Raw genomic sequence first — 23,402 nt, 5'->3', positions numbered from 1 at the left:
CGGCGGCGGCGACGGGACGGGACGGGGGAGGGGCGCGCCGGAACCGGAACCGACCAGACGCCGGAACCGGAACCGAGAGCGGGTTGCCAGGGCCCTAAGAGGGCTGGCGGCGGCGGCCTCGCTCGGTGAGTGGGACGGGCTGCAGCTCGCCTGCCTGGCCGGAGCCAGGGAGGCCGCGACGCGGGCCCGGGATGCCTGTTCAAGGTCACGGGCCGTGCCAGCCTCGACCCCTCGAACCCCGCGACGTGCCGGGCCCACCGATGCAGGCGGGGCCGTTACTCTACGCCCGTGGTCGGCCTCCTGCCTCCGAGAGGGCTGGCGGCGAGCGAGGGTGGCTTCCTGGAGGAGGTGGTGGAGGGCGCAGGATTTGGAGGCTGGAGCTGAGTCGCAGCCCGGCCAGGGCGCTGGTCTGTAGTCAGTAATCCCGCGCAGCCGTGTAGGCCGGCATGATCTCTAGAAAGACTCTTTCTTGTCCCGGCGTCTCCGGGAGAATGGGGAGGGACGCGACCTTAAGCTGGGGCCTGGTGCAGAGAGGTGGAGGGTGTCCACTCCTCGGCTCTGGATCTGTCGTCATGCTAGTTCCAGCCCACCAGTTCCTCCCTCCTCCTCCTCCCCCGAGAAGAACGTCCCTCTACCCCCGCCACACATACACCTTGGGTACACCCTGCGGAACACAGAATAGTCACTATTTGCTCTGCTCCCGTCTCAGGCCAGGCTTTAAGCTGCCAGGGGTCCTGGATTCACTGTTCATCCCCACCCTTATCTCAATTTTGAGAACTTTATTTTGGATGGAAAAACAGCCTAGAATCTACTGGCGGGTTTGTGGGAAACTGGGTAGAAGGTCGCTAGCCCAGTGTTCATGAGTGAGTGAATCTGGGAAGGAAGGGGATGCTGTCTGTTTCAGTCTCAAACTGGATACCCATCTGGCTTTGGCTCTGGGGCAGAATTGTTGCTGAAAGGGTAGTAAGGCAACTGGATACCCTTTTCACCCCAGCTTTTGCAGGCCCCTCTCAGCTTGGGACAGCAGCTGGAGAGAAAAATCTCTCTTGGGATGTAGGAGGAAAGCCCAAACAGTGCATAGGAACAGTTTTAGAGGAAGGTGGGAGTTGGCAGGTGTCAGGTGGAGCACCTTAATCCCAGTACTTTGCCTGTGCAGTGGTAGCACCTGGATTGGGTCTGTCTTTGGCCACAGATGCTAGTCCCCTTGCTGCTTGGTTGTCTTCTTTCTGCCTTCCTCCTCCACCTCCTACTTCTCGGGTGGTGACTAAGCAGCCAGTGAGAGTGAGGAAAAGTGAGCACCCTGCTCAGAGTGCCAGCCTGTGGGCTGGAGCCATGGCTCCTTTCCAGATTGGTGGAGGAGCCTGGTTCCAGGCCATGGCTGCCTTGACCTGGCGCCTCCTCTGTGAGGCTCCCATCTTTGTGGCTCTGTATGGCAGGCATCTAGGAGTCTCTGCCAGAAGTTGTTGTTGCTACTTCTATTGTTTATTTTCTTTTCAGAATAGTCCAAGTGTCCAGGGGTACATTAGGTACTGGGGAGATATTGCTCCATAGGGTTAGTTGTATCCTGGGATGCTGAGCCCTGGCTGTAACCAAGGAGCAAATTGTTGGGCCTTGGTAGTGATCACTGGTCCCTTCTCATTAGGCTGACAGTTCCTTGTTGGAGAATTTGGCCACAAAGAGTTGCCAAGATAGCTGGGCCAGGAAGAAAGCGCCGTAGCCCTGACCCAGACGCCGTTGCCGACCCCGGGGCACTCTGGCTGTCGACCAAGCGGCTCAAGATGTCTGGTGGGGCCAGCACCACGGGCCCAAGGAGAGGTCCCCCAGGACTGGAGGATGCCACCAGTAAGAAGAAGCAGAAAGATCGAGCAAACCAGGAGAGCAAGGATGGAGATCCTAGGAGAGGTGAAAGTGGCATTCCCAGAGTGCTTGTGGTCTCCTCCTGCCTTTTGAGCACACAGATTGGGTGTTGGGAGATGACATTTTTGCTGTTTTTTCTGTGTTGGTCTGATACCAAGAGTAGGGTATCACAGCAGGCTGGGTAGAGCCTCAGCTTTGAGGTCTGCGTACCTGGCTGAGATTCTGAAGATGGTGCTTGGTGGGGTGATGGGATCTTGGAGGCTGCCTCCCCACCATCATTTCCCTTTTTTTTTTTTTTTTTTTAATCTTTGTTGTCAGGATCAGTGTCTTCTCGGGAGGACCAGGCCAAAGAGGGTGAGTGATGATTTGGCCTTTTGGATGCTAGAGTGCCACAGGCGAGGAGGGGGCACTGGGACTATAGCCTTCATCTGGAGCTGTCATGCTAGGGCTGGGTCTCTGGCACCTGCTTGTCCCCATTGGGAGTTTATGGAAACTCTCACAGTCTCATTGGTACTTCTCCTGCAGAGTTGTTGCTTGATTGGAGGCAGAGTGCAGATGAGGTGATTGTCAAGCTGCGTGTGGGAGCGGGTCCCCTGCGGCTGGAGGAGGTGGATGCTGCTTTCACAGACACCGACTGTGTGGTGCGGCTTCCAGGTGCGCCCATCTGTCCTAAGGCCAGCTGTGTATTTGAATCCTCTGATATTCCCCACCACAGCTCACTGCTCCTACTCTGTCTCCAGGTGGTCGGCAGTGGGGTGGTGTTTTCTACGCTGAGATAGAAAGTTCTTGCACCAAAGTACAAGCCCGCAAGGGTGGCCTCCTGCAGCTGGCACTGCCCAAGAAGGTGCCTCTGCTCACATGGCCCACTCTTCTGGTAAGTTCCACGACGTAGTAGGGTAGGGATACCCAGGGTGGTTGACAGGGCCTGACTGCTGTATCTTTGGTAGAAGAAACCTCTAGGGACCCAGGAAGCGGTGCCAGGGCTGCGGTGTCAGGAGAATGGGCAGGAGCCATCTCCCATTGCCCTGGAGCCAGGCCCTGAGCCCCGGCGGGCTAAACAGGAGGCCCGGAACCAGAAGAGGGCCCAGGGCCGTGGTGAGGTAGGCGCAGGGGCTGGACCCGGGGCCCAGGCAGGGCCCAGCGCCAAGAGGGCTGTGCATCTCCGCAGAGGGCCAGATGGGGAAGGGTCCAGAGATGGACCTGGACCCCAGGGCAATGCGCCCCCCTTCTTGGCTGAGACAGCTACCCAGGTGAGAATGGGGTACCTGTGGGAAACGGGAGGGTAGGGAGATGGACTGCAGTGGGGCCACCTGCCAGATCTAGGGCTGATCCTGCCCACAATTTTGCCACAAATAGGCTGAGGCCGAGGAACAGCTCCGGGTACCACCGCTGAACCCCCAGACCTGCCTTTTGGGTTCAGAGGAGAATCTAGCACTCTTGTCAGGAGAGAAGACCGTGTCCCCCAGGAATGATCCAGTTTCCCCAGCCATGGCTCGGAGCAGAGACCCTGAGAAAGGTGACCGTTCCAAAGAGGAGATGGCAGAGGCAGCAGATGCTGTAACCTTGGTGGATGGTAAAGGTGGGGCTGGGGGTGGTAAGCAGAGCCCTAGGTTGGGTTGCAAGGTTGGTGGATGGATAGGGAATAGAACAGCCGTGGGCTGGAACCTGTCCTGGGCAGTGCTGAGCTGTGGTTTCAATGTAGAGCCGGAGTCCATGGTGAACCTGGCATTTGTCAAGAATGACTCATATGAGAAGGGGCCGGATTCAGTGGTGGTGCACGTGTACGTGAAAGAAATCTGCAGAGACACTTCTCGAGTGCTTTTCCGCGAACAAGATTTCACACTTATCTTCCAGACCAGGTGGGTGGGTGGGCAGGAGACTGGGCAGACAGTGTACTTCAGGCAGGACAGTGTGTCTCATGCTCTTCTTCCCACCCTTCCTCCTGCCCTGCCCCTGCTCTGCTTCTGCAGGGATGGAAACTTCCTGAGATTGCATCCAGACTGTGGGCCCCACACCATCTTCCGTTGGCAGGTGAAGCTCAGGTGGGTGGTTCCCGGCCCCAGCACTATGCCTGTCTCACCCTGGGCTCCATCTCCCTGGCCCATCTACCCCACATCCACTCCACCTAAGTCTCTGAGTTCAGCCTTTCCCCACAGGAACCTGATTGAGCCTGAGCAGTGCACCTTCTGCTTCACGGCCTCTCGCATTGACATCTGCCTCCGTAAGCGACAAAGTCAGCGCTGGGGGGGCCTGGAGGCCCCAGCTGCACGAGGTCTGCACACGAGCTCCCTTCATTGTCCAGCCCACATAACTCGGACCTTCACCCCCTGCCACATGCTGCTAACCACCAGCCCCCTCATTTCCCCCTTTTTAAGGTGCAGTGGGTGGTGCAAAGGTTGCCGTGCCGACAGGTCCAACCCCTCTGGATTCAACCCCACCGGGAGGTGCCCCCCACCCTCTCACAGGCCAGGAGGAAGCTCGAGCTGTGGAGAAGGAAAAACCCAAGGCTCGATCTGAGGACACGGGGCTGGATGGTGTGGTGGCCCGCACCCCCATGGAGCATGTAGCTCCAAAGCCAGAGCCACACTTGGCCTCGGTGAGAATCCTGGGCAGGGAGGGCCAAGGTTAGAGGCTGAGGAGCCTCAGGGCTGCTCTCTCATGGCCCTCCTTGCTCCCACAGCCGAAGCCCACATGTATGGTGCCTCCAATGCCCCACAGCCCTGTGAGTGGAGATAGTGTGGAAGAAGAGGAGGAGGAAGAGAAGAAGGTGTGTCTGCCAGGCTTCACTGGCCTTGTCAATCTAGGCAACACCTGCTTCATGAACAGTGTCATTCAGTCTCTCTCCAATACTCGGGAGCTCCGGGACTTCTTCCATGGTGAGAGCAGGGCCTGGAGCCCAGGGCTGTGGCAGAGGGGAATCTTTCCCTGCTCACAGTTCTACTTGGCTGCTGTTCCTAGACCGCTCCTTTGAGGCCGAGATCAACTACAACAACCCACTGGGGACCGGTGGGCGTCTGGCCATTGGCTTTGCTGTGTTGCTCCGGGCCCTATGGAAGGGCACCCACCATGCCTTCCAGCCTTCCAAGTTGAAGGTGATCTGTGGTCATTCCTACCCCTGGCTAGAGTGGGTGGGGAAGGCTCACCAGCTGGGTACATGGTGGGTGCTGGGGTTCAGTGGGTGCTGGGGTTCCGTGCTCACACTTGGCCCCTGCATCCAGGCCATCGTGGCGAGCAAGGCCAGCCAGTTCACAGGCTATGCGCAGCACGATGCCCAGGAATTCATGGCTTTCTTGCTGGATGGGCTGCATGAAGACTTGAATCGCATTCAGAACAAGCCCTACACAGAGACCGTGGACTCAGATGGGCGGCCCGATGAGGTCAGGGTTGGGGGCAGAGGTGGGCATAGCTTATGCATATCCTAGTCCCCAGGTCTCCTTGATCCTCACCACTCTGCTCCTCAGGTGGTGGCTGAAGAAGCATGGCAGCGACATAAGATGAGGAATGACTCTTTCATCGTAGACCTGTTTCAGGGCCAGTATAAGTCGAAGCTGGTGTGCCCTGTGTGTGCCAAGGTGTGAAGGGCTTCCCTGGAAAGAGGCTCCTAGCTTGGATTAGCTGGCTTGGTCAAATTGGGGTTGGAGGCATGTGCATCTATAGATGCTGTTTGGGCAAAGAAACTGACAGGGAGGCCTTCGGCTGCTTTGTAGGCTGCAGAAACCAGGCTGGGTAGGTTTCCTGAGTGAGGTTGAAGGGGTGTTTGGCCTCCAAACAGCTATAAGGTAGGGCAGGGATATGGGTAGGATTGGGAAGATGTGGGGTACAAGTGAGGGGCACAATTGACAAGTGGTGAGGCTGAGCAGGGCCTTAATTGTCAGAAAGAGAGTATTCTTTCCTGGTGACCCTTCTGGTCTGTCCAGGGTTCTCAAACCTGAGTTCGGTGGTTGGCTCTGAGGCCCTGAGAGCCATCTGAGTGCCTGGATTGGGCTCCCTGGGCGTGAACATCCTGTTTCTGACTCCCTGTGCAGCCAGTTAGTGCCACTTATGCATCTACAGGTCTCCATCACTTTTGACCCATTCCTCTACCTGCCAGTACCCTTGCCACAGAAGCAGAAGGTTCTTCCCATCTTCTATTTTGCTCGGGAGCCGCACAGCAAGCCCATCAAGGTGAGAAGTAAGCTCCTGTATCTGGGCAATCCTGAAGACCCCGTCCACCTCCCTCATGGTCTTTACTTTTGTCACCACAGTTTCTGGTGAGCATCAGCAAGGAGAACTCCAGTGCAAGTGAAGTGTTGGACTCCCTCTCTCAGAGTGTCCACGTGAAGCCTGAGAACTTGCGTCTGGCTGAGGTATATTTGTCTTTCCTCAGGCTCTTACACACGTGGATCTGTGTATGTACTTAGGGTGTGCAGACACACGTGACTGGTTGTTGGCATCTATGTCCATACAGACGAATGTGCATGTAGGTGCACAGTGGTGTGCTAGGGGTTGAGGCATGTTTGAAACCAGGCTTTTGGGCTATGTAACAGAAGTGCTCTCAGTTCCCAAGGTTCCCATCATCAGGGCTTACTCCCCCTTTGGGTGAGGGCCCTCAACTGCTTTTCCCTCTTCCAACAAGAAGCTGGAGCTGCAGGGCTACCTTTCCTCAGCGGTTGTTCTTCCTCCATCCTGCCACTCTCTCATATTATCCCAGATTTGTGTGCTGGTCTTCCCCAAAATTTCCTAGCTTCCAGCCTGGAAGTGCTCTTTTCTTTGGGGCTAGAAGTGGGAAGGAGCCTCCTCAAATGTGATCCCTCCACAAAAGTCATGTTGTAGGCTCGGCAGGCCCCCACTAATTGATAGCAGGGTAGAGGCCTTCAGTGTGGTGAAGTGCTGGTTTCACCAGAGTGCTGGTTTGATTGATAATTTTCCTAGTCCTGGCTTTCAGGCTCTCTGAAGCACCTGCTTATTTTCTTGGGCACTGAGGTTGGTATCAATAGAGGCATATGGTGCTTTGGAGCCACAATCCCCACTCTGCTGCCCAGACCCAAGTTCAGGGCCAAGCCTTCTTGTGCCCTGGGGCAGGGCTACAGAAAGGGCTTGTCCTCATGTAGGATCTGTGTGTTTTCTGTCCCCAGGTGATTAAGAATCGTTTCCACCGTGTGTTCCTGCCCTCCCACTCATTAGACACTGTGTCCCCATCCGACACATTCCTCTGCTTTGAGCTGCTATCCCCAGAGTTGGCTAAGGAGCGGGTGGTGGTGCTAGAGGTGCAGCAGGTAAGTGAGGACCAATCTGATGGCACAAGGCCCTGTGGGAGGGGGCATTCTCACCCAGGCTGGCCTTGCTGAGCCAGACCACCCACCCTAGCGCCCCCAGGTACCCAGCGTCCCCATCTCCAAGTGTGCAGCCTGCCAGCGGAAGCAGCAGTCAGAGGATGAGAAGCTGAAGCGCTGTACCCGGTGCTACCGCGTGGGCTACTGCAACCAGTGAGGACCCCCGTGGTCCCCCCCCACCCCTTCCCTCCTCTCCACATTTCATTTGGCACCCTACCTCCTCTCCACATAGAGGCACATGTTTTGAGCCCTCTACCGATCACTACTCTGCCAGGCTCTGGGGGAGGCAGGGCTGGCATACCCAGTTCCCAAGGCCAGAGGCTAGCCCCCAGTGGAGAGTCATAAGAGGTGGGGCTAAGGCCCTATTCCTACTTCCTCCTTCTCTCCAGGCTCTGTCAGAAAACCCACTGGCCTGACCACAAGGGTCTCTGCCGCCCTGAGAACATTGGCTACCCATTTCTGGTCAGTGTACCTGCCTCACGTCTCACTTATGCTCGTCTTGCTCAGCTGCTAGAGGGCTATGCCCGGTAAGTGCCTAGTGGTTGGATGAGGGTGCAGTATCTGGGGGAACAGATGCCAGGTAGGCTTGTCAGGATTCTTACTTGCCTTGCTGCCTGTTGCCAGGTACTCTGTGAGTGTATTCCAACCACCCTTCCAGCCTGGCCGCATGGCCTTGGAGTCCCAGGGCACTGGCTGCACTACGTTGCTCTCCACTAACTCTCTGGAGGCTGGGGACAGTGAGAGGGACCCGATTCAGCCTCCTGAGCTCCAGCTGGTGACCCCCGTGGCTGAGGGGGACACAGGGGTCCCTAGGACATGGGTGGCTCCTGATCGAGGCCCTGTGCCCAGCACCAGTGGAGTTTCTTCTGAGGTGCTGGCCAGTGGGCCTGTTGAGGTTGGCTCCTTGCCTGCTGGTGAGAAGATATCTAGGCCCGAAGGTAAGAGTCCGGTGAAAGGTTTTGCAGCTGGGTAGGGGAGTTTAGGGGAAGCTCATTTAGGTCCTGGTAGGTAGGGGAGCTCTGATTATGTTTTTTCACAGCTGCTGTGCCTGGATATCAGCACCCCAGTGAAGCCATGAATGCCCACACCCCCCAGTTCTTCATCTATAAAATCGATGCATCTAACCGAGAGCAGCGGTTGGAGGACAAAGGTGGCTGAGGCTATGGTTGGAAGCCATGGGGTAGGCTGGGCTGGCCCCTTGCTGCAGCTGCATGACGCCTCTTCCTGCCCATCTCCAGGAGACACCCCCCTGGAGCTGGGTGAGGACTGCAGCTTGGCTCTAGTCTGGCGGAACAATGAGCGCCTGCAGGAGTTTGTGTTGGTAGCCTCCAAGGAGCTGGAGTGTGCTGAGGATCCAGGCTCTGCTGGCGAGGCTGCCCGTGCTGGGCACTTCACTCTGGACCAGTGCCTGAACCTCTTCACTCGGCCCGAGGTGCTGGCGCCTGAGGAGGCTTGGTGAGGACGGGGTGGCAGGCAGGTGGTGGGGCAGGGTGGGGTGGAGATGTGCTGGTCTTAACCTCGCCTGTGTCTGCTGTCAGGTACTGCCCACAGTGTAAACAACACAGAGAGGCCTCCAAGCAGCTGCTGCTGTGGCGCTTGCCCAGTGTACTCATTGTGCAGCTCAAGCGCTTCTCCTTTCGGAGTTTCATCTGGCGTGACAAGATCAACGACTTGGTGGAGTTCCCTGTTCGGTGAGCGATGAGCCCTGGTGACAGTAATCAGGTTATGGGGGGTACCATCCTGGGCACCTATTGACTCTTTTACCTTTCTCTGGCTGGAACCATAGGAACCTGGACCTGAGCAAGTTTTGCATTGGTCAGAAAGAGGAGCAGCTGCCTAGCTACGACCTGTACGCTGTCATCAACCACTATGGAGGCATGATTGGTGGCCACTACACTGCCTGTGCCCGCCTGCCCAATGACCGCAGCAGCCAGCGCAGCGACGTGGGTGAGGGCACATGCAGCCAGCAGGATAGGTGGTAGGCGTGGGGGTGCAGGTTATGTTCACACTCTTCCCACTTCGCTGTAGGCTGGCGCTTATTTGATGACAGCACGGTGACAACAGTAGACGAGAGCCAGGTCGTGACCCGTTATGCCTATGTACTCTTCTACCGCCGGCGGAACTCTCCTGTGGAGAGGCCCCCCAGGGCAGGTCACTCTGAGCACCACCCAGACCTAGGCCCTGCAGCCGAGGCTGCTGCCAGCCAGGTGAGGCACTGGGGAGGCTTTGTAGGCTAGGAGCCCAATTCACAGATGGGAGGGGGTGGGGTACAGCCTCCTCTCTTCTAGCCATAGGCCCCTGGAGTCCTGGAATTCGTGATCCTCTTCTATCAGAGTCCTAGTTCAAGGAATCCCCATGCTGTAGTGACACTTGTAAAGGTGCATGCACACCAGCACATTGCTGTTGGCATGCATACAGGCACCCTCTTGGCACAAGCTAAGTAGCTGCTCTGAACCTCACTGGGTAGGATACCATAAACAGACTGTACCCAACATTCACCCAGCTTTCCTTTGCACCCTCCTCACATGCCAGCCAGCCCACAGACCCTCAGTTGTGATCACTCCTTTGTTCTGATGTACACTCAGGACAGGGCCTGTCCAGATTGGCTATGGGCTAGGGTGGCCGCCACCATCTCTGAGGTGAGCGTCAGTTCCTGCTGAACCCTTCGGGGGTCTTCTGTCCCTTACTGACATGGGGTGCCATAGAGCTGGTTGGTGGGCACTGCTGCATCTCTCCTTGGACTTGTTTCCTCGTTTCTGTCCTCTCCTCCCTTGAGCCCTCTCTGCTCAGATGCAGAGGAATCCCAGTAGAAGATAGTGGTCACAGTCTATTGAGATATGGGTTGGGTGGGAGGGAGCCAGTTTACTTGGGTTGGCAGCTCTATCCTTCATGAGCTCCTCTGTGGGAGCCCTGGGCTGAAAAACTGACCAGCTAACCATCCCCCTCCAATCCCCATGGAAAGCTGCATGTCAATTGGGAAACTTATCAAGATTCTCCTGCCCTGGTGCTCTGTCTAGACAACTCTGCAAGTGGCCCATTTGGCTCCTGCCTGCCCACCTCCCTCCTGCTTGACCTGGGATATGTAAGGAGTTAGTGCCAGTCATCTTGGGTGGGACCATCGTGGCCAGGGGACACCGGGTCCCTTTCTACCCCCTGCCCCAGGTGCTGATGCCCGTTTCCACACACTGTAGGCTTCCCGGATTTGGCAGGAGCTGGAGGCCGAGGAGGAACCAGTACCCGAGGGGCCTGTGCCCCTGGGTCCCTGGGGGCCCCAAGACTGGGTGGGCCCACCATGTGGCCCTACCACACCAGATGAGGGCTGCCTCCAGTACTTTGTTCTGGGCACCGTGGTAGCTTTGGTGGCCCTCGTGCTCAACGTGTTCTATCCTCTGGTATCCCAGAGTTGCTGGAGATGAGCTCGACTGCAGGCAGCTGCTGTGAGCTGGCCCACCTACCTGTCCACCAGGCAATGCCTGCCTCTGTGGTGGGGACCAACTCTGGGCTTGGGCCTCAGTGTGTGCATCTGGTGGGAGAGGATGGGGACTGTGGCTCCTGCCGGGGCAGAGCATCTAGGGTGGGTATCCGTCCAGCTGTCTGTCCGTTCGTCCTGCTGCTCTGACCCTTGGTGTGGGGCTTAGCCCTGCCCAAGCAGCTTCCTGTATTTCAAGTGTTAATAAAGCGAGACTGTTCAGGCCTGATCTCGTCTCTCTGTCTCAATGCCGCTGCTGTCTGTGTCTGCCTTGGGGCCCTCCCTTGGGTGCCGGGGCTCTGAGCCAGCACCCCCGGGATGCCAGGCAGCATACTGGGCAGCCCCCAACCCCTGTCCTCATATTCTGTTGCAGGGACTAGGCCCTGGCCAGGCCCCCGAGGTGGCCCCCACGCGGACAGCCCCTGAACGCTTCGCCCCCCCTGTGGACCGCCCAGCCCCCACCTACAGCAACATGGAGGAGGTCGATTAGCAGGTCCCTGGCTGGTGGGGGAGGTGGGGACTGGGTTTGGGAAATCCCCCACAGAGGGCCAGCTCTTTGCCGCTTCTCCTTCTCTAACCCAGAGGACACTGGCTTCATCAGTGGGGGTTGGGGGTGTGATTGAGGTGGGAACCTCACAAGTTGGGCCCTCTTGTCAGTTTGACCCTCTCAACCAGTGGACCTTGGCTTCTCCAGCCACTCCCAGTGCCGCGTGATTTGATTCTCAGTTGTACCTTCAATTCTTTCTGACTCGCATCATAAACGTTACATAATTTTATTCTAAAAATTGTAATTTTTTTTGCATTTTGGAAGTGATTGCTGCTGTTTAAATATATTTTAAAAATAAATGATAAATAAGCAGACTTAGTGACTGTGATGCACCAGGTTGCTGCGGCTACCTCTCCCCATCGAGAGGGTGTGTGTGTGCGCGCGCGTGCATGTGTATGTGTGTAGGTAGGTGTATTAAAGACCCTGAAAGTGCTCTGGTCTGAGTAGAGATGGCAGGGTCCCCCTGTAGCCCTGTGGGTCATGATGCCCCAAGTGCCATCAGCTTTCTGGGCCCTTTAATCCCACCAGTTCTGAGTCTCATATAGAGGCAGCTGTAGTGGACATCCCTGTCAATATCTTCCACGTAAAGGGTGGATGAATACTCCATGAGGCTCCAGAAGCTGAGGTAAAAGGTGCAGGCACTGGGGGCACCTGGGTGGCTCAGTCGGTTAAGTGTCCGACTTCAGCTCAGGTCATGACCTCACGATTTGTGGGTTTGAGCCCCGTGTCGGGCTCTGTGCTGACAGTGAGCTCAGAGCCTGGAGCCTGCTTCCGTATCTCCCTCTCTAACCCTCCCCTGCTCACGCTGTCTCTCTCTCTCTCTCTCTCTCTCTCTCTCTCTCTCTCTCTCTCAAGAAATAAATAAAACATAAAAAAAAAAAAAGGTGCAGACACTGGAGTAGTCTGGGGCTGACTGCCAGACGACAGGTAAGGAAGGACTTGCTGAGGAACAGGAAGCATTGGGAATATTGCCTTCAACCTTTCCTAGTATCAGATTTTTCTTTCCTGTAGTCTGAGCACCATCTGGATCTCTTAGTGGAGAACAGAGCAGGAAAAAACTGCTGTGGAGGGAGAGACCCTGCTCCAAAAGGAGGACAGGGAGAGAGATCAGAGCTCATTTTGGCTGTTTTCATGTGGGAGGAAGGGTGCAGGGTCCCCGGCAGGCCATTTCTTCCCTTGAGTTCCTGAGACCTTGGCTCCTGGCCATTGCCCCAGACTGTTCACCCATAGTGAGTCTGCACTCTTGTCCTAGTTTCAAAGCCCCTGTGACCTTGTGAGAAGCTTCCTTAACTCTTCATAGATAATGTTGCTTCTTCCTCTGTCCAGTTGCTTGGGAGTAAGGGTGGGTGTCTCCAGCTGGAGGAGATGGGAAGCAGAGGTGCTCATGAGGCAAGTGTTTAGATAAGCCAGAGAGAGTATAAGGCAGGCAGAGGTGGTGCAGGATCCTGGCAGCCCTGTAGGTCCATCCCTGTCCCAAGTCTCTGGGGCTAGTCTTACAAGGAGGTTAGCATGTGGGCCTTGCTAGTACCCTTTAGCTTAGGCTGGAGTTAGGGGGAGCAGTGAGCAGAGGGAGCTCTTGGAGAAAGTTACCCCTGTGACCAGTGTTGGCTTTTCTCTATGGGAACAACAGCACACAGGCCGTGGTGGGGTTGCTGGCCGGGGGCTGGGAGTAGGGGTGGGAGCCTGGAGAGCTGGGTGTGAGAATCTGCAAAAATGTTGGAATTGCAAGCTGACTGCTGTTGGCTGGCATACTGTTGGAGGGCCTGCTAGTATGGTGTACCACAGGACTGTGCTGGGTCTTTACTGCATGCAGCCCCAAGGGTCTAGCCACTGGGGGTCTGTAAGTACTGGATGCACTGATCAAGGGGCTCTGTCCATCCCTGACCTGCTGCTGTTGTGTCGGCCATATAACCTTTCTGTGGCATCTGCACTGTGGCCTCTACTGCCTCTGTGCTGTCAGTTTATGCCCTAGGACCCTGCTTCTTCCCATGCCACAGCTGGGCCTTGTAGACTGTTGCCTGGCTTTTCTCCTTGATCATCTTTTTCTTGATCTTTGAAGTAGTGCCAAGGGCTTATGCAAACAAACCAGCCCCCGGGCTGGGCCATAAAATTTCATGGTTCTGTTCTCTGTAAGTCCTAGGGCTCCAGAGGACTGGCCAGCCTGCCAGTGTCTCTGGTGGCATTCTTGGTAGCACTGGTGGGACTACAACTTCATCCTGTGACATGGAGCCACAGGGTAGGCACTGTGAGAGAACCAGAAAAGGGGGTATAGGCCCTGACTCCATGAAGGGGGCCATCACCAGACCTGCAGGACTCAGTGATGGTGGTAATGATGCTGTAATAAATCCTTCAGTGGCATCAGGTACAGAGGGGATAGTGGATGTGGCAGGCACTGTCTTCATCATAGGCACCTTTGTAGTGGGCTAAGCATCTGCAGCTGCAGACTCCGCATAGGGCTGGTATGGCTGAGACTCTGTTTTTTGGTGCCTATCTATGGCACCACGGCACCTCATCCCCTCCTCAATCCCCTGCACCTGGCCTTGCCTGGGCTGGATATCAGGCTGGGGCTGTGGGGAGCCAAGACACAGGACTGGACTTAGATATTGATACAGTGTGTGGCACTGGGAAGAACCCGGTTGTGGTCGTCATGTGGGACCCAGATGTAGGCCCAGAAGTGAAACTGGGTCATTAGTGGGAAACAGGACACAGAATATGGATAGATTGCAACCAGGATCCTGCCCAGTTCCTTAAGGTCCATGAGTATTAGTGACACCAAAGCCTTGAAGAGTCTGAGTTCCAATCCAAAATCTCTTCACCATCCCAGCAGCTCCAGTTCCACAAAGAAAACACTGTTCTGTTTTAGCCCCATTCTCAGCAGGTCCTGGAAGTCCAGTGAGAGACCGGACAGTCCCTCCCAAACACAATAGGTATCCTCAAGACCATATCTCCTCTGCCTCACCCTATCCCAACTTCAGTAAAATACCTTGCCAAACACTTGCAGATGGGTTTCAAGGTCTAACTTGCTCCTGGTGTTCGTGACGTTTGCCTGCTTTGACAGGGGAGGGTAATTGTGCGAGAATTTAAAACCAAATCATTACAGAACATCTGCGAGGTCCTTCCTGGCCCAAATCCCTCTCTCTTCTGACCAGGTGTGTCTAGGTGGGCGCCTGAAAAGCGCCGGACTCATGAAGCCCGCCCTTTATCTTGACCAGATTTCCCGGGCTTCATTTAGCTCAACTGTTTCCATGACAACTCCAAAGCTATGACCTCAGAAACGTGATGGGGACTCGCATTTGCTTTCAACAACAGCCCTGGGATGGTCCCAAGGTTTCCAGGACTGAAGGAAAAAAATCGAAAAGCAAAGGGCCATGCTTACTTCTACGTCCTGCTTCTGTGCTGAGCACCTTCCCTTCAGGTCGGCGGCAAATCGTGCTATCGCCCTCTACCCCTCAACCTCCTCAAAAGACGGCGAGCTCAAAGACGGAAGTGAAGCGCCGGGAAAGAAGGGTTGGGGCCGGCTCTGCCTTTTAAATGGCGCTGACGACCTTGGAGAGCCCGCCCCCTCCCTCCAGGAAGGCTACCATTGGCTTTCCCTAGCGGCTTCTCTCTCTTATTGGTCAGTGGGCTAAAGCCAACGTGCAGATTGGCCCCAAAGTTTTCTTTCGGTTTCCGGTGTGCCAGCGATGGCGGCTTTAGACTCCCTGTCGCTCTTCACTGGCCTTGGCCTGAGCGAGCACAAGGCCCGAGAGACGCTCAAGAACACGGCTCTGAGCGCGCAGCTGCGCGAGGCGGCGACCCAGGTGCGAGTCCCTCTGTCCTTTGCCCGTGCTGCCGACTGTGCCCCAAAGCCGGGCTGGGTCCCGATCCCGGTCCCGATCCCGACCCCGATCCCGACCCCGACCCACCAGACTTGTCTAACTCCTGCTTTTCTTACTGAGCGTGGGGCTTCTCTCCTGAATCTCCTCGAACTCCCAGGCGCAGCAGACTCTGGGCTCCACCATTGACAAAGCCACCGGGACCCTGCTCTATGGCTTGGCATCCCGACTCAGGGATCCCCGGCGTCTCTCTTTCCTTGTGAGCTATATAGCCAATAAGAAGATCCACACCGAGCTCCAGCTGAGCGGTGAGACCCCTGCCTATCCTTTCACTTCCACCTCCAACTCCTCTCTTTAGCCAAAACCGCTGTCTGCCCTTTCTGCCAACTCCCCCAGTGTCTAGATGCTTCATACTGCACTTCTCTCTAAACCCAGGCCCTGGCACTGAAGGATGGAGAGGGCCACCCTTGGTGAGACCTGACTGGGGAAGAGCCTCTGGTCTCAGAGCTTCTCTAGGGTGGTGCAAGGCTTAACCTCTGGGGAGGCAAAACTGTGATTGGGGTTTCATTAGGGTAGGTAATGCCCTGTCTACCTACTTCTTGGAGCTGAGATGCCACTCATTGGTTCTTCTTTTTCAGCTGCCCTTGAGTATGTGCGAAGTCATCCCCTGGACCCCATCAACACCGAGGACTTTGAGCAGGAATGCGGTGTGGGTGTCATGGTGACCCCAGAGCAGATTGAGGAGGCTGTGAGTCTTTCTCTAGGCATTGGGTAACCTCCTTTGTACTGATTCTGGAAAGGAGTGGGTCATTTTCTCCACCCAGGAAAACCCAGGGTGAGCCTGTGGGTGCATTTCTGAAGGACACTTTTCTGAACCACATTGGTTTGGCTTTCTTGCAGGTGGAGGCCGCCATAAATCGCCACCGTCCCCAGCTCTTGGAGGAGCGTTATCGTTTCAACATGGGACTACTGATGGGTGAGTAGAGCCTGGGTCAGGGGACTATGTCGTTCTCTCTGATCATGCCTTCTTTTCTGGGTGTAAGTGAGAGAGAGGAGGGGGAGGAAATCAAGCATCTGAAAAGTGATCTGGTGTGGGAGGCCTGGGTGGCTCAGTCAGTTGAGTCTCTGACTCTTGATTCCGGCTCTGGTCATGATGTCACAGTTTGTGGGCACAGAGCTTCCTCGGGATTCTCTCTCTTCTCTCTCCTCTCTGCTCCTCTCCCCGCTCAAAATAATAAACAAACATTAAAAACAAAAACAAAAAACAATGGTCTAGCTGGTCCCAGGCTCCATTCTTGAGGTCAGCCAGGACCTTTTCAAGGAAAGAGGGTGGGAAGTGTCCTTCTTGGCCTTTCTGCAGCTCCCTGTGCACATGTTTCTAGGAGAGGCTCGGGCTGTGCTCAAGTGGGCAGATGGCAAAATGATCAAGCATGAAGTAGACATGCAGGTGGGCAACTCTTTGAGGTAAAGCAGGGGAAGACCCTGCCATGGACAGTGCCTGAAGTCCACTGAGGGGTAAATGGGGGTGGGAGGGGAAGAGACACTGTCCCTATTCTGATGGTGGATAGTAGAGCCTGGTGTGGAGGGGGAGCACCTTGGTGGACAGTAAAAGTCTTGGGCCTCTGGATTGTGCCTAATTTGGGGTGAGTTGCTCTACTCGGGACCGAAGTTGTCTTATCTTATAAATAGAGGTGATGTGGCTTTCATCTCAGGATGATGGCATAGAATCGTAAGAGGCTGATGGCTGAGATAGATGGTTATCTTGATGCTGAGGCCACAGTTACTCTCTGTAAATGGCAGTTTTTGTTACCTGTTTTACCAGTTTTTGGACTCTCGGTGGGGGTGGGGAGGAGAGCATTTGATGTGAGCAGAACCATGTGAGGAGCAGAAGTACGATGAGCTAGGTAGGTTTGTCAAGGCAATGTAGGCAGGCCAGGAAGCCCTTAAGTGGGTAGGTAGGATCCGTCAGGGGCTTCTTGAAAGAGAACTCTCCTGTTTCAGCCCTGACTCTGGTTTCTGCTCAGGTTCTTCACCTTCTGGGTCCCAAGACGGAGAATGATCTAGAAAAGAAGCTGAAGGTGTGGCTGAGTATGGTCCTGGGTCTCTGGGGGTGAGGTGGGAGGGGGTGAGACTTCAGGCTGGGCAATGGAGTATCTGACCCCAGTAATCCCAAGACTAGAAGAGACCCTGACCCAATTTCTGGGCTTCTTTTAGGTGTCAAAAGCTCGGCCAGAAGATAAAGACCGGAGGACAGCAAAGGATGTGGTGGAGAATGGTGAGAGGCTTGAGGTTCCTGTCTGATTCAGCTCCCTGGCTTCTGGGCTTTCACCTGATCAGTTCTTATAGCCCAGTCTCTCCAGGACATTAGTTTATTCATCACCCTGCCTTCTGCTGCCAGACTGGAATTCCTGGTGTTTCCTTTGTTCCCATTACCTACAGACTAGCATGAGAACTGAGAAGTCTGGCTCTGTATCTCTTGTCTTTGTGGTTAGGGAAAGAGGGGCCTGCTTGGTTCTCTCCTGGTTGCAGGATATAGGTAGTACTGAGAAGCAACTCCCCGAGCTGAATGGGATAGCCATGTTTAGAGGATCAGAGGATTGAGTTTCCCTTGTTTTGTTCTTCACAGGTGAGGCTGCTGGTCAGACCCTGTCTCTGATGGAGCAGCTCCGAGGGGAGGCACTTAAGTTCCACAAGCCTGGTGAGCAGGCAAATCAAAACCCTGGGGAGGGTGAGATCTTGTAGCAACTCTTACATCCAGAGTAGGGAGCATTGGACTGCAGCCCAGTCCTCAGGCTTGTTCTGGCCCTGCCAGGTGAGAACTACAAGACCCCAGGCTATGTGACCACTCCACATACCATGGATCTACTGAAGCAACACCTGGAGATCACTGGAGGACAGGTGTGTGGAAGTACTATTGCGGGCAAGTTAGTGCTATCAACTCTTGCCAGAGGGCCTGGGCTGCTTTCATACTGCCCCATCCAGCCTATCACCAGAGCCTCCCTGGGAAGGGGCATCTGTTGCTTTACAGTAGTTTTGAGTTCTGGCTTTGTTCCCATTTCCCTTATCTCAGGTACGTACCCGGTTCCCACCAGAACCTAATGGAATCCTGCACATAGGACATGCGAAAGCCATCAATTTCAACTTTGGCTATGCCAAGGTGAGTGTGTGGGGATCTGGCAGTCAGGGTGACCACTTGGTGCTCCCTTGATTGGATACATGTCCTTGGCTTTTCTGCTGCTCCTATAATGTTCCCAGAGCAGACAGAGGCCGTTGAGGGGAATCACATATGTGATGGGTAGCTAGGAATCCATTGGGCTTATTGGGAAAAAGCTCTGGGTGAGGCAGTGAGTTCAGCTTTGGGGAATTGCCTAGTGCAACCCCTCAGGGTTAGAAAGAGGCTGTCTGGAGTTGATGTAAGATGCCTTGTTTAAGGCATTTCAATACAGGAAGATGAATGAAACTCCTGAAGGCATTTTCAATTCTGACATGAGAGAGGTTTGGGTTTGCTTTCTTTTTTTTTTTTTTTTTTTTTAATGTTTTATTTATCTTTGAGAGCAAGACAGCATGAGCAGGGGAGGGTCAGAGAGAGAAGGAGACACAGAATCCGAAACAGGTTCCAGGCTCTAGGCTCTGAGCTAGCTGTTAGCACAGAGCCTGACACGGGGCTCGAACCCACACATGCAAGACCATGACCTGAGCCAAAGTCAGACGCTTAACCAACTGAGCCATCCAGGTGCCCCACGGGAGAGCTCTGAGAATGTCCCAGTTCAATGAGTTGGATTTTGGGAGCTGATGATGTGAGAACTCACAGATTCTGTGACTCTCCTAGGCCAACAATGGGATCTGTTTTCTGCGCTTCGATGATACCAACCCTGAGAAGGAGGAAGCAAAGTTCTTCACTGCCATCTGCGACATGGTGGCCTGGCTGGGTATGGCCTGGCTGGGAAGAAAGACCTGGGGGGTGTCAGTGGGCCTCTTCTTGGGCTATGGCTTGCCATTGGGTATCCCTGGTTGGGTGTTCAAATTGTGTCTTTTTCTGTCCCAGGTTACACACCTTACAAGGTGACATATGCCTCTGACTATTTTGAACAGCTGTATGCCTGGGCTGTGGAGCTCATCCATAGGTGAGACCAGGTTCATGTTGTAGAGCCAGGCAGGCTGCCCAGGACATAGCTATCTTGCGTGCTCAGACCTTTTCCCCATAGGGGCCAGGCATATGTGTGCCACCAGCGAGGAGAGGAGCTCAAAGGCCACAACTCCTTGCCCTCACCCTGGAGAGACCGTCCTATAGAGGAGTCACTGCTGCTCTTTGAGGTGGGATTTGGCGGGGAGGTGGGGAGCAGCTGGATCTGGGTGGGTCAGGATGCTGAGAAAGAGATGCCTCTGTGCTGAGAGGCAGCCTGAGCCGTTGCTCCTGTCAGGCAATGCGCAAGGGGAAGTTTGCAGAGGGTGAGGCCACACTGCGCATGAAGCTGGTGATGGAGGATGGCAAGATGGACCCTGTGGCCTATCGAGTCAAGTATACACCACACCATCGCACGGGGGATACCTGGTGGGTGTGAGCATGGGGTGGGGCTGTGCAATTGTAGAGTGGGGTGGTGGGCCATGGGTAGGGCAGAGTGGGGCTGGATGGTGGGGCCCATTGCCTATGCCCTGCAGGTGCATCTATCCCACCTATGACTACACACACTGCCTCTGTGATTCCATCGAGCACATCACCCACTCACTCTGCACCAAGGAATTCCAGGCCCGGTGAGGGAGCTGGGCCCATGGGGTGGGTAGGGCCAGTGGGATTCCAGCAGCCCTTCCTGTGGTCTCTCTTTGGTCTCAGGTGGACTAACTACTCTCACCCCTCACCTCTCACCCCAGACGCTCTTCCTACTTCTGGCTGTGCAATGCATTGGATGTGTATTGCCCTGTTCAGTGGGAGTATGGCCGTCTCAACCTTCACTATGCTATTGTGTCTAAGAGGAAGATTCTCCAGCTTGTGGCAGCTGGTGCTGTGCGGTAGGTGTGATTGTTTGCCTCACTGCAGGTTGGTGGTACTAGTGGCATGTACTACCAAAGGCCTTCTCACCACCTCCTTGCCCACAGGGATTGGGATGACCCACGGCTCTTCACACTCACAGCCTTACGTCGGAGGGGCTTCCCGCCTGAGGCCATCAATAACTTTTGTGCTCGGGTATAGCCCAGTGGGTTGGGTGGGGAGGTGGGGACTGAGGACAGCATTTGTGGTATGGCTGACTGATGCTGCTCTTTCTTGCTAGGTGGGGGTGACAGTGGCACAGACCACAATGGAACCCCATCTGTTGGAAGCTTGTGTGCGTGATGTGCTGAATGATACAGCCCCACGGGCCATGGCTGTGCTGGAACCATTACAGGTCATCATCACCAACTTTCCTGCTGTCAAGGTAGGTATGCCTCAGTGTGTATGTGTGTGTGTGTGTGTGTGTGTGNGGGTGAGTGGGTGCACTTGGGTCTGGGCATGGGAGTCTCCGTGCCTAGTGTGACTCAGACACCTGCCTCCTGCTATAGTCCTTAGACATCCAGGTGCCCAATTTCCCAGCTGATGAGACCAAGGGCTTCCATCAGGTTCCCTTTGGACCCATAGTCTTCATCGAAAGGACTGACTTCAAGGAGGTAAGTGGGTGTGTGGAGGGTACTGTTTGCTGCTGAGCCCTGTCCTGAGGTCCCTTCATCTCTTCTGTCAACCCACCTACTTCTTACTTCAGATGAGTCAGCTCTGACAGACATAGAGATGGGGGGAAAGCCTTTGTACCTATTTGACCCATTCACTCTCTTGTGTCCACACCACTTCCTACCTCTAGGAGCCAGAGCCAGGCTATAAGCGCCTGGCGTGGGGCCAGCCTGTGGGCCTGAGGCATACAGGCTACGTCATTGAGCTGCAGCATGTTGTCAAGGTGAGAGCTGGCTGCAGCCTTTCTACCTCAGTGCCTGCTGCAGGGAGGATCTGGGTGCCTGCAGCTTCTAGTCCTTTTAGTGGTTCCCAGGTCTAACTGCAGGCCCCTTGCCTTCCAGGGTCCCAGTGGCTGTGTAGAGAGCCTGGAGGTAACCTGTAGACGGGCAGATGCTGGAGAAAAGCCCAAGGCCTTTATTCACTGGGTGTCACAGCCTCTGACGTGTGAGGTTCGCCTCTATGAGCGACTGTAAGTGAACAGAGCTGGGTGCGGGCTGTTACAAGATGGGCATTGCCTGCTGTGGCTACCCAGCTGGAGTCTGACCTTCATTCTGGCTGCAGATTTCAGCACAAGAACCCTGAGGATCCTGCTGAAGTGCCTGGTGGATTCTTAAGTGACCTGAACCCGGTAGGCTCATGGGGTGTAAGGTGAGGGTGGTATGTCTCCCTGGCTGGATGGCCACCTGAGTTCCCTGCCTACAGGCATCGCTACAAGTGGTGGCAGCGGCGTTAGTGGACTACTCTGTGGCCCTGGCAAAACCCTTTGACAAGTTCCAGTTTGAGCGGCTTGGCTACTTCTCCGTCGATCCGGACAGCTGCCAGGGACAGGTGCTTTTTACCTGCCTTTCCTTTCCACAACAGTGACATTGATGGCTGCCATTTACTGTGGCATTTACTCTGCCAACATTCCCTTAGTTAACTGAGGTGGGGTTCGTGTTTTACTGACCAGGAAATGAGTTCAGAGGTGCATGCACAAAATTTTGTATGGACCCTAGCTTTCTTACTCTTTAAGGTGTAGGGGTCAGCCATAGTGGTGGTGATAATCCTTATAAAATGGAGGCCCAGAGCCATCCAGTCCCCTACCCCAAATCATAATGTTATTGAGAACCTGAGGGTCCTGACCCTCAGCTCCTCTGGGACAAGGTGAGGGTAGGGTCTGGTAAGGTCTGGACCTTCTAGTCTGGTTCTGGCTTGGTTGTCATTTTTCCCCCTCTGCCATCCAGCTTGTCTTCAACCGGACTGTCACACTGAAGGAGGACCCAGGAAAGGTGTGAGCTGTAAGGAAGCCTCATGGACCTACCTCATCCTTCTGGAGGCTAGGAGTACCCAGACTCCATGTCAATAAAGAACAGCTAAATTCTAGAGTCTGTGTGTTATCTGTCTCCACTTCCAACCTCTGAGGATATTAGAGACTTGATGGGGGTAGGAAGGAGGTGCAGTGCACACTGAGCAATACTGACAGCTTTGAACCCACTGTTGTACTTCTTAGTGCTCAAGGGCAGGGGGCCTGGGCCTGCCTGATTTGAAATCCTCTGCACTTGGTCTGAGGGAATGCCAGGCTCTGGGTGTTGTTCCACTGTTCAGAACCTTGTGCTAGAGGGATCTGGAAGGTTTGTGTCTGCCTGTGTGCCTAGGCAGATGAAAACAGACCTGGTTCTCTGTCCAGTCATTTAGCAAATAATTATCAAGTGCCTATACTTTGTGCCAGGCACAATGAGAGAGGAAGACTTCTGCAGTTTGCCTTCTAAGTTGACCATCTAGTTGGGGAGACAGGGTGACTAGGCACTGTGCAAGAGAAGTTTCCCTGGGGAATGCAAGGCTGGAGGAAGTTCCTGACCCAAGTCTGTGCCTACTCTCAGGAAGTGACTCCTTAGGGAACCCCTAAGAACCAAGATGTTTGCCAGGGCAGGAGAAACAAGTGCAAGGGCCCTGAGGCCCTTTTAAGGAAATCTATGGGAAACTGTTTGTCCTCCAGGGTAGTGTGGGCTAATAGTGAGGCCCACGTGTGCCTGCAGCTTTAACACCCTCCACATTTTCCCTGTATACAAACACCAGGCTACCCAAGGCCTGCTTTAAGGTGGACTGAGTTGCGGAAGGCTGGATTAGGATGACGGCAGATTGAGGAGGGGGGGGGTTCCAAATGTTAAGGACTCCTGCTGGAGAGTGGCTAAACTCGTCCCAGATGGGATTATGGTATGGGGGCGCAAGGCCTAGGTCTGGGGCTATGGGCGCTACCTTAAGCGAGAGACCTGGCCCCGCCCCACGTGGGGCTGCGCAACTGAAGGAGGCCGAGGTTGGCTGCTGAAGGTGGGTCCATAGAGCAAGCTTCGAACCCTAAGCAGCCCAGGCTCCAACTCCAGGCCAATCTCCGGCCCTGGCTCCGCCCAACATGGAGGGGCGTCCGAGGGCGGGGCGCTCCGCCTTACACTCCAGGCCCTTCTTGCGGTTTCTGCGGCCCGAGGCCAGGCCTGTAGCCTCGGCAGAAGCGTTCCCTTTAAGTTTGGCCAGGAGGCAGCCTCAACTCTCGCGGGAGCCGACTCTTCGGTTATCGCGAGAAGGGCATTCGGCACCCATTGGCTGGGAGGGTTGAATGTAAGATGGCGCCCAGGGAGCTGTGAGGGGAAAATCCTGTCGATCTTGGAGCGGCGACGGCGGAACCGGGGCCCCCAGCGGTGCGGCGGGGCCGGCGGGTAGTGCGGCGGCG

The 23,402-nt window shown here is 55.1% G+C and overlaps 2 protein-coding genes across 16 annotated transcripts; both read left to right on the top strand.

The window, feature by feature from the left end:
- The first annotated feature begins 19 nt into the window (after positions 1-19).
- USP19 (ubiquitin specific peptidase 19) lies at positions 20-11,499 on the top strand. Of its 15 annotated transcripts, none has more exons than XM_077777401.1 (27): positions 20-125; positions 1,643-1,902; positions 2,176-2,211; positions 2,383-2,511; positions 2,598-2,731; positions 2,805-3,107; positions 3,214-3,430; positions 3,560-3,716; positions 3,828-3,899; positions 4,014-4,129; positions 4,233-4,453; positions 4,538-4,733; positions 4,816-4,949; positions 5,076-5,234; positions 5,319-5,429; positions 5,911-6,021; positions 6,102-6,203; positions 6,972-7,112; positions 7,204-7,322; positions 7,559-7,696; positions 7,794-8,107; positions 8,209-8,319; positions 8,408-8,624; positions 8,708-8,860; positions 8,956-9,116; positions 9,198-9,376; positions 11,012-11,499. In XM_077777401.1, exons 2-27 carry the CDS (start codon positions 1,779-1,781, stop codon positions 11,126-11,128), a joined length of 3,972 nt encoding a protein of 1,323 aa, XP_077633527.1. In that variant the 5' UTR covers positions 20-125; positions 1,643-1,778; the 3' UTR covers positions 11,129-11,499. The 15 variants fall into 15 exon arrangements, with proteins under 15 accessions (XP_077633527.1, XP_077633526.1, XP_077633524.1 ...); XM_077777400.1 differs by lacking the exon at positions 11,012-11,499 and adding an exon at positions 10,361-10,867 and having other exon boundaries at positions 3,214-3,436; XM_077777398.1 differs by lacking the exon at positions 20-125 and having other exon boundaries at positions 1,697-1,902; positions 2,808-3,107; positions 4,239-4,453.
- A 3,340-nt stretch (positions 11,500-14,839) lies between these two features.
- QARS1 (glutaminyl-tRNA synthetase 1) lies at positions 14,840-22,060 on the top strand. The gene is made up of 24 exons (XM_077777128.1): positions 14,840-14,985; positions 15,161-15,308; positions 15,639-15,748; positions 15,901-15,976; positions 16,383-16,447; positions 17,025-17,078; positions 17,215-17,275; positions 17,627-17,698; positions 17,813-17,898; positions 18,071-18,157; positions 18,830-18,929; positions 19,046-19,124; positions 19,206-19,314; positions 19,422-19,552; positions 19,660-19,752; positions 19,870-20,007; positions 20,095-20,182; positions 20,268-20,411; positions 20,536-20,640; positions 20,829-20,921; positions 21,040-21,167; positions 21,260-21,326; positions 21,401-21,526; positions 21,922-22,060. The coding sequence occupies exons 1-24, from the start codon at positions 14,869-14,871 to the stop codon at positions 21,970-21,972; spliced, it is 2,328 nt and encodes a 775-aa protein (XP_077633254.1). The 5' UTR covers positions 14,840-14,868; the 3' UTR covers positions 21,973-22,060.
- The last annotated feature ends 1,342 nt before the right edge of the window (positions 22,061-23,402 follow it).

The sequence above is a fragment of the Crocuta crocuta genome, unplaced genomic scaffold, assembly GCF_008692635.1.
Source record: "Crocuta crocuta isolate KB4526 unplaced genomic scaffold, BGI_CrCroc_1.0 scaffold77, whole genome shotgun sequence".
Classification (NCBI taxonomy): Eukaryota; Metazoa; Chordata; class Mammalia; order Carnivora; family Hyaenidae; genus Crocuta; species Crocuta crocuta.
The sequence above is the reverse complement of the archived record's forward strand: the minus strand, read 5'-3'. Positions and strand labels throughout refer to the sequence as shown.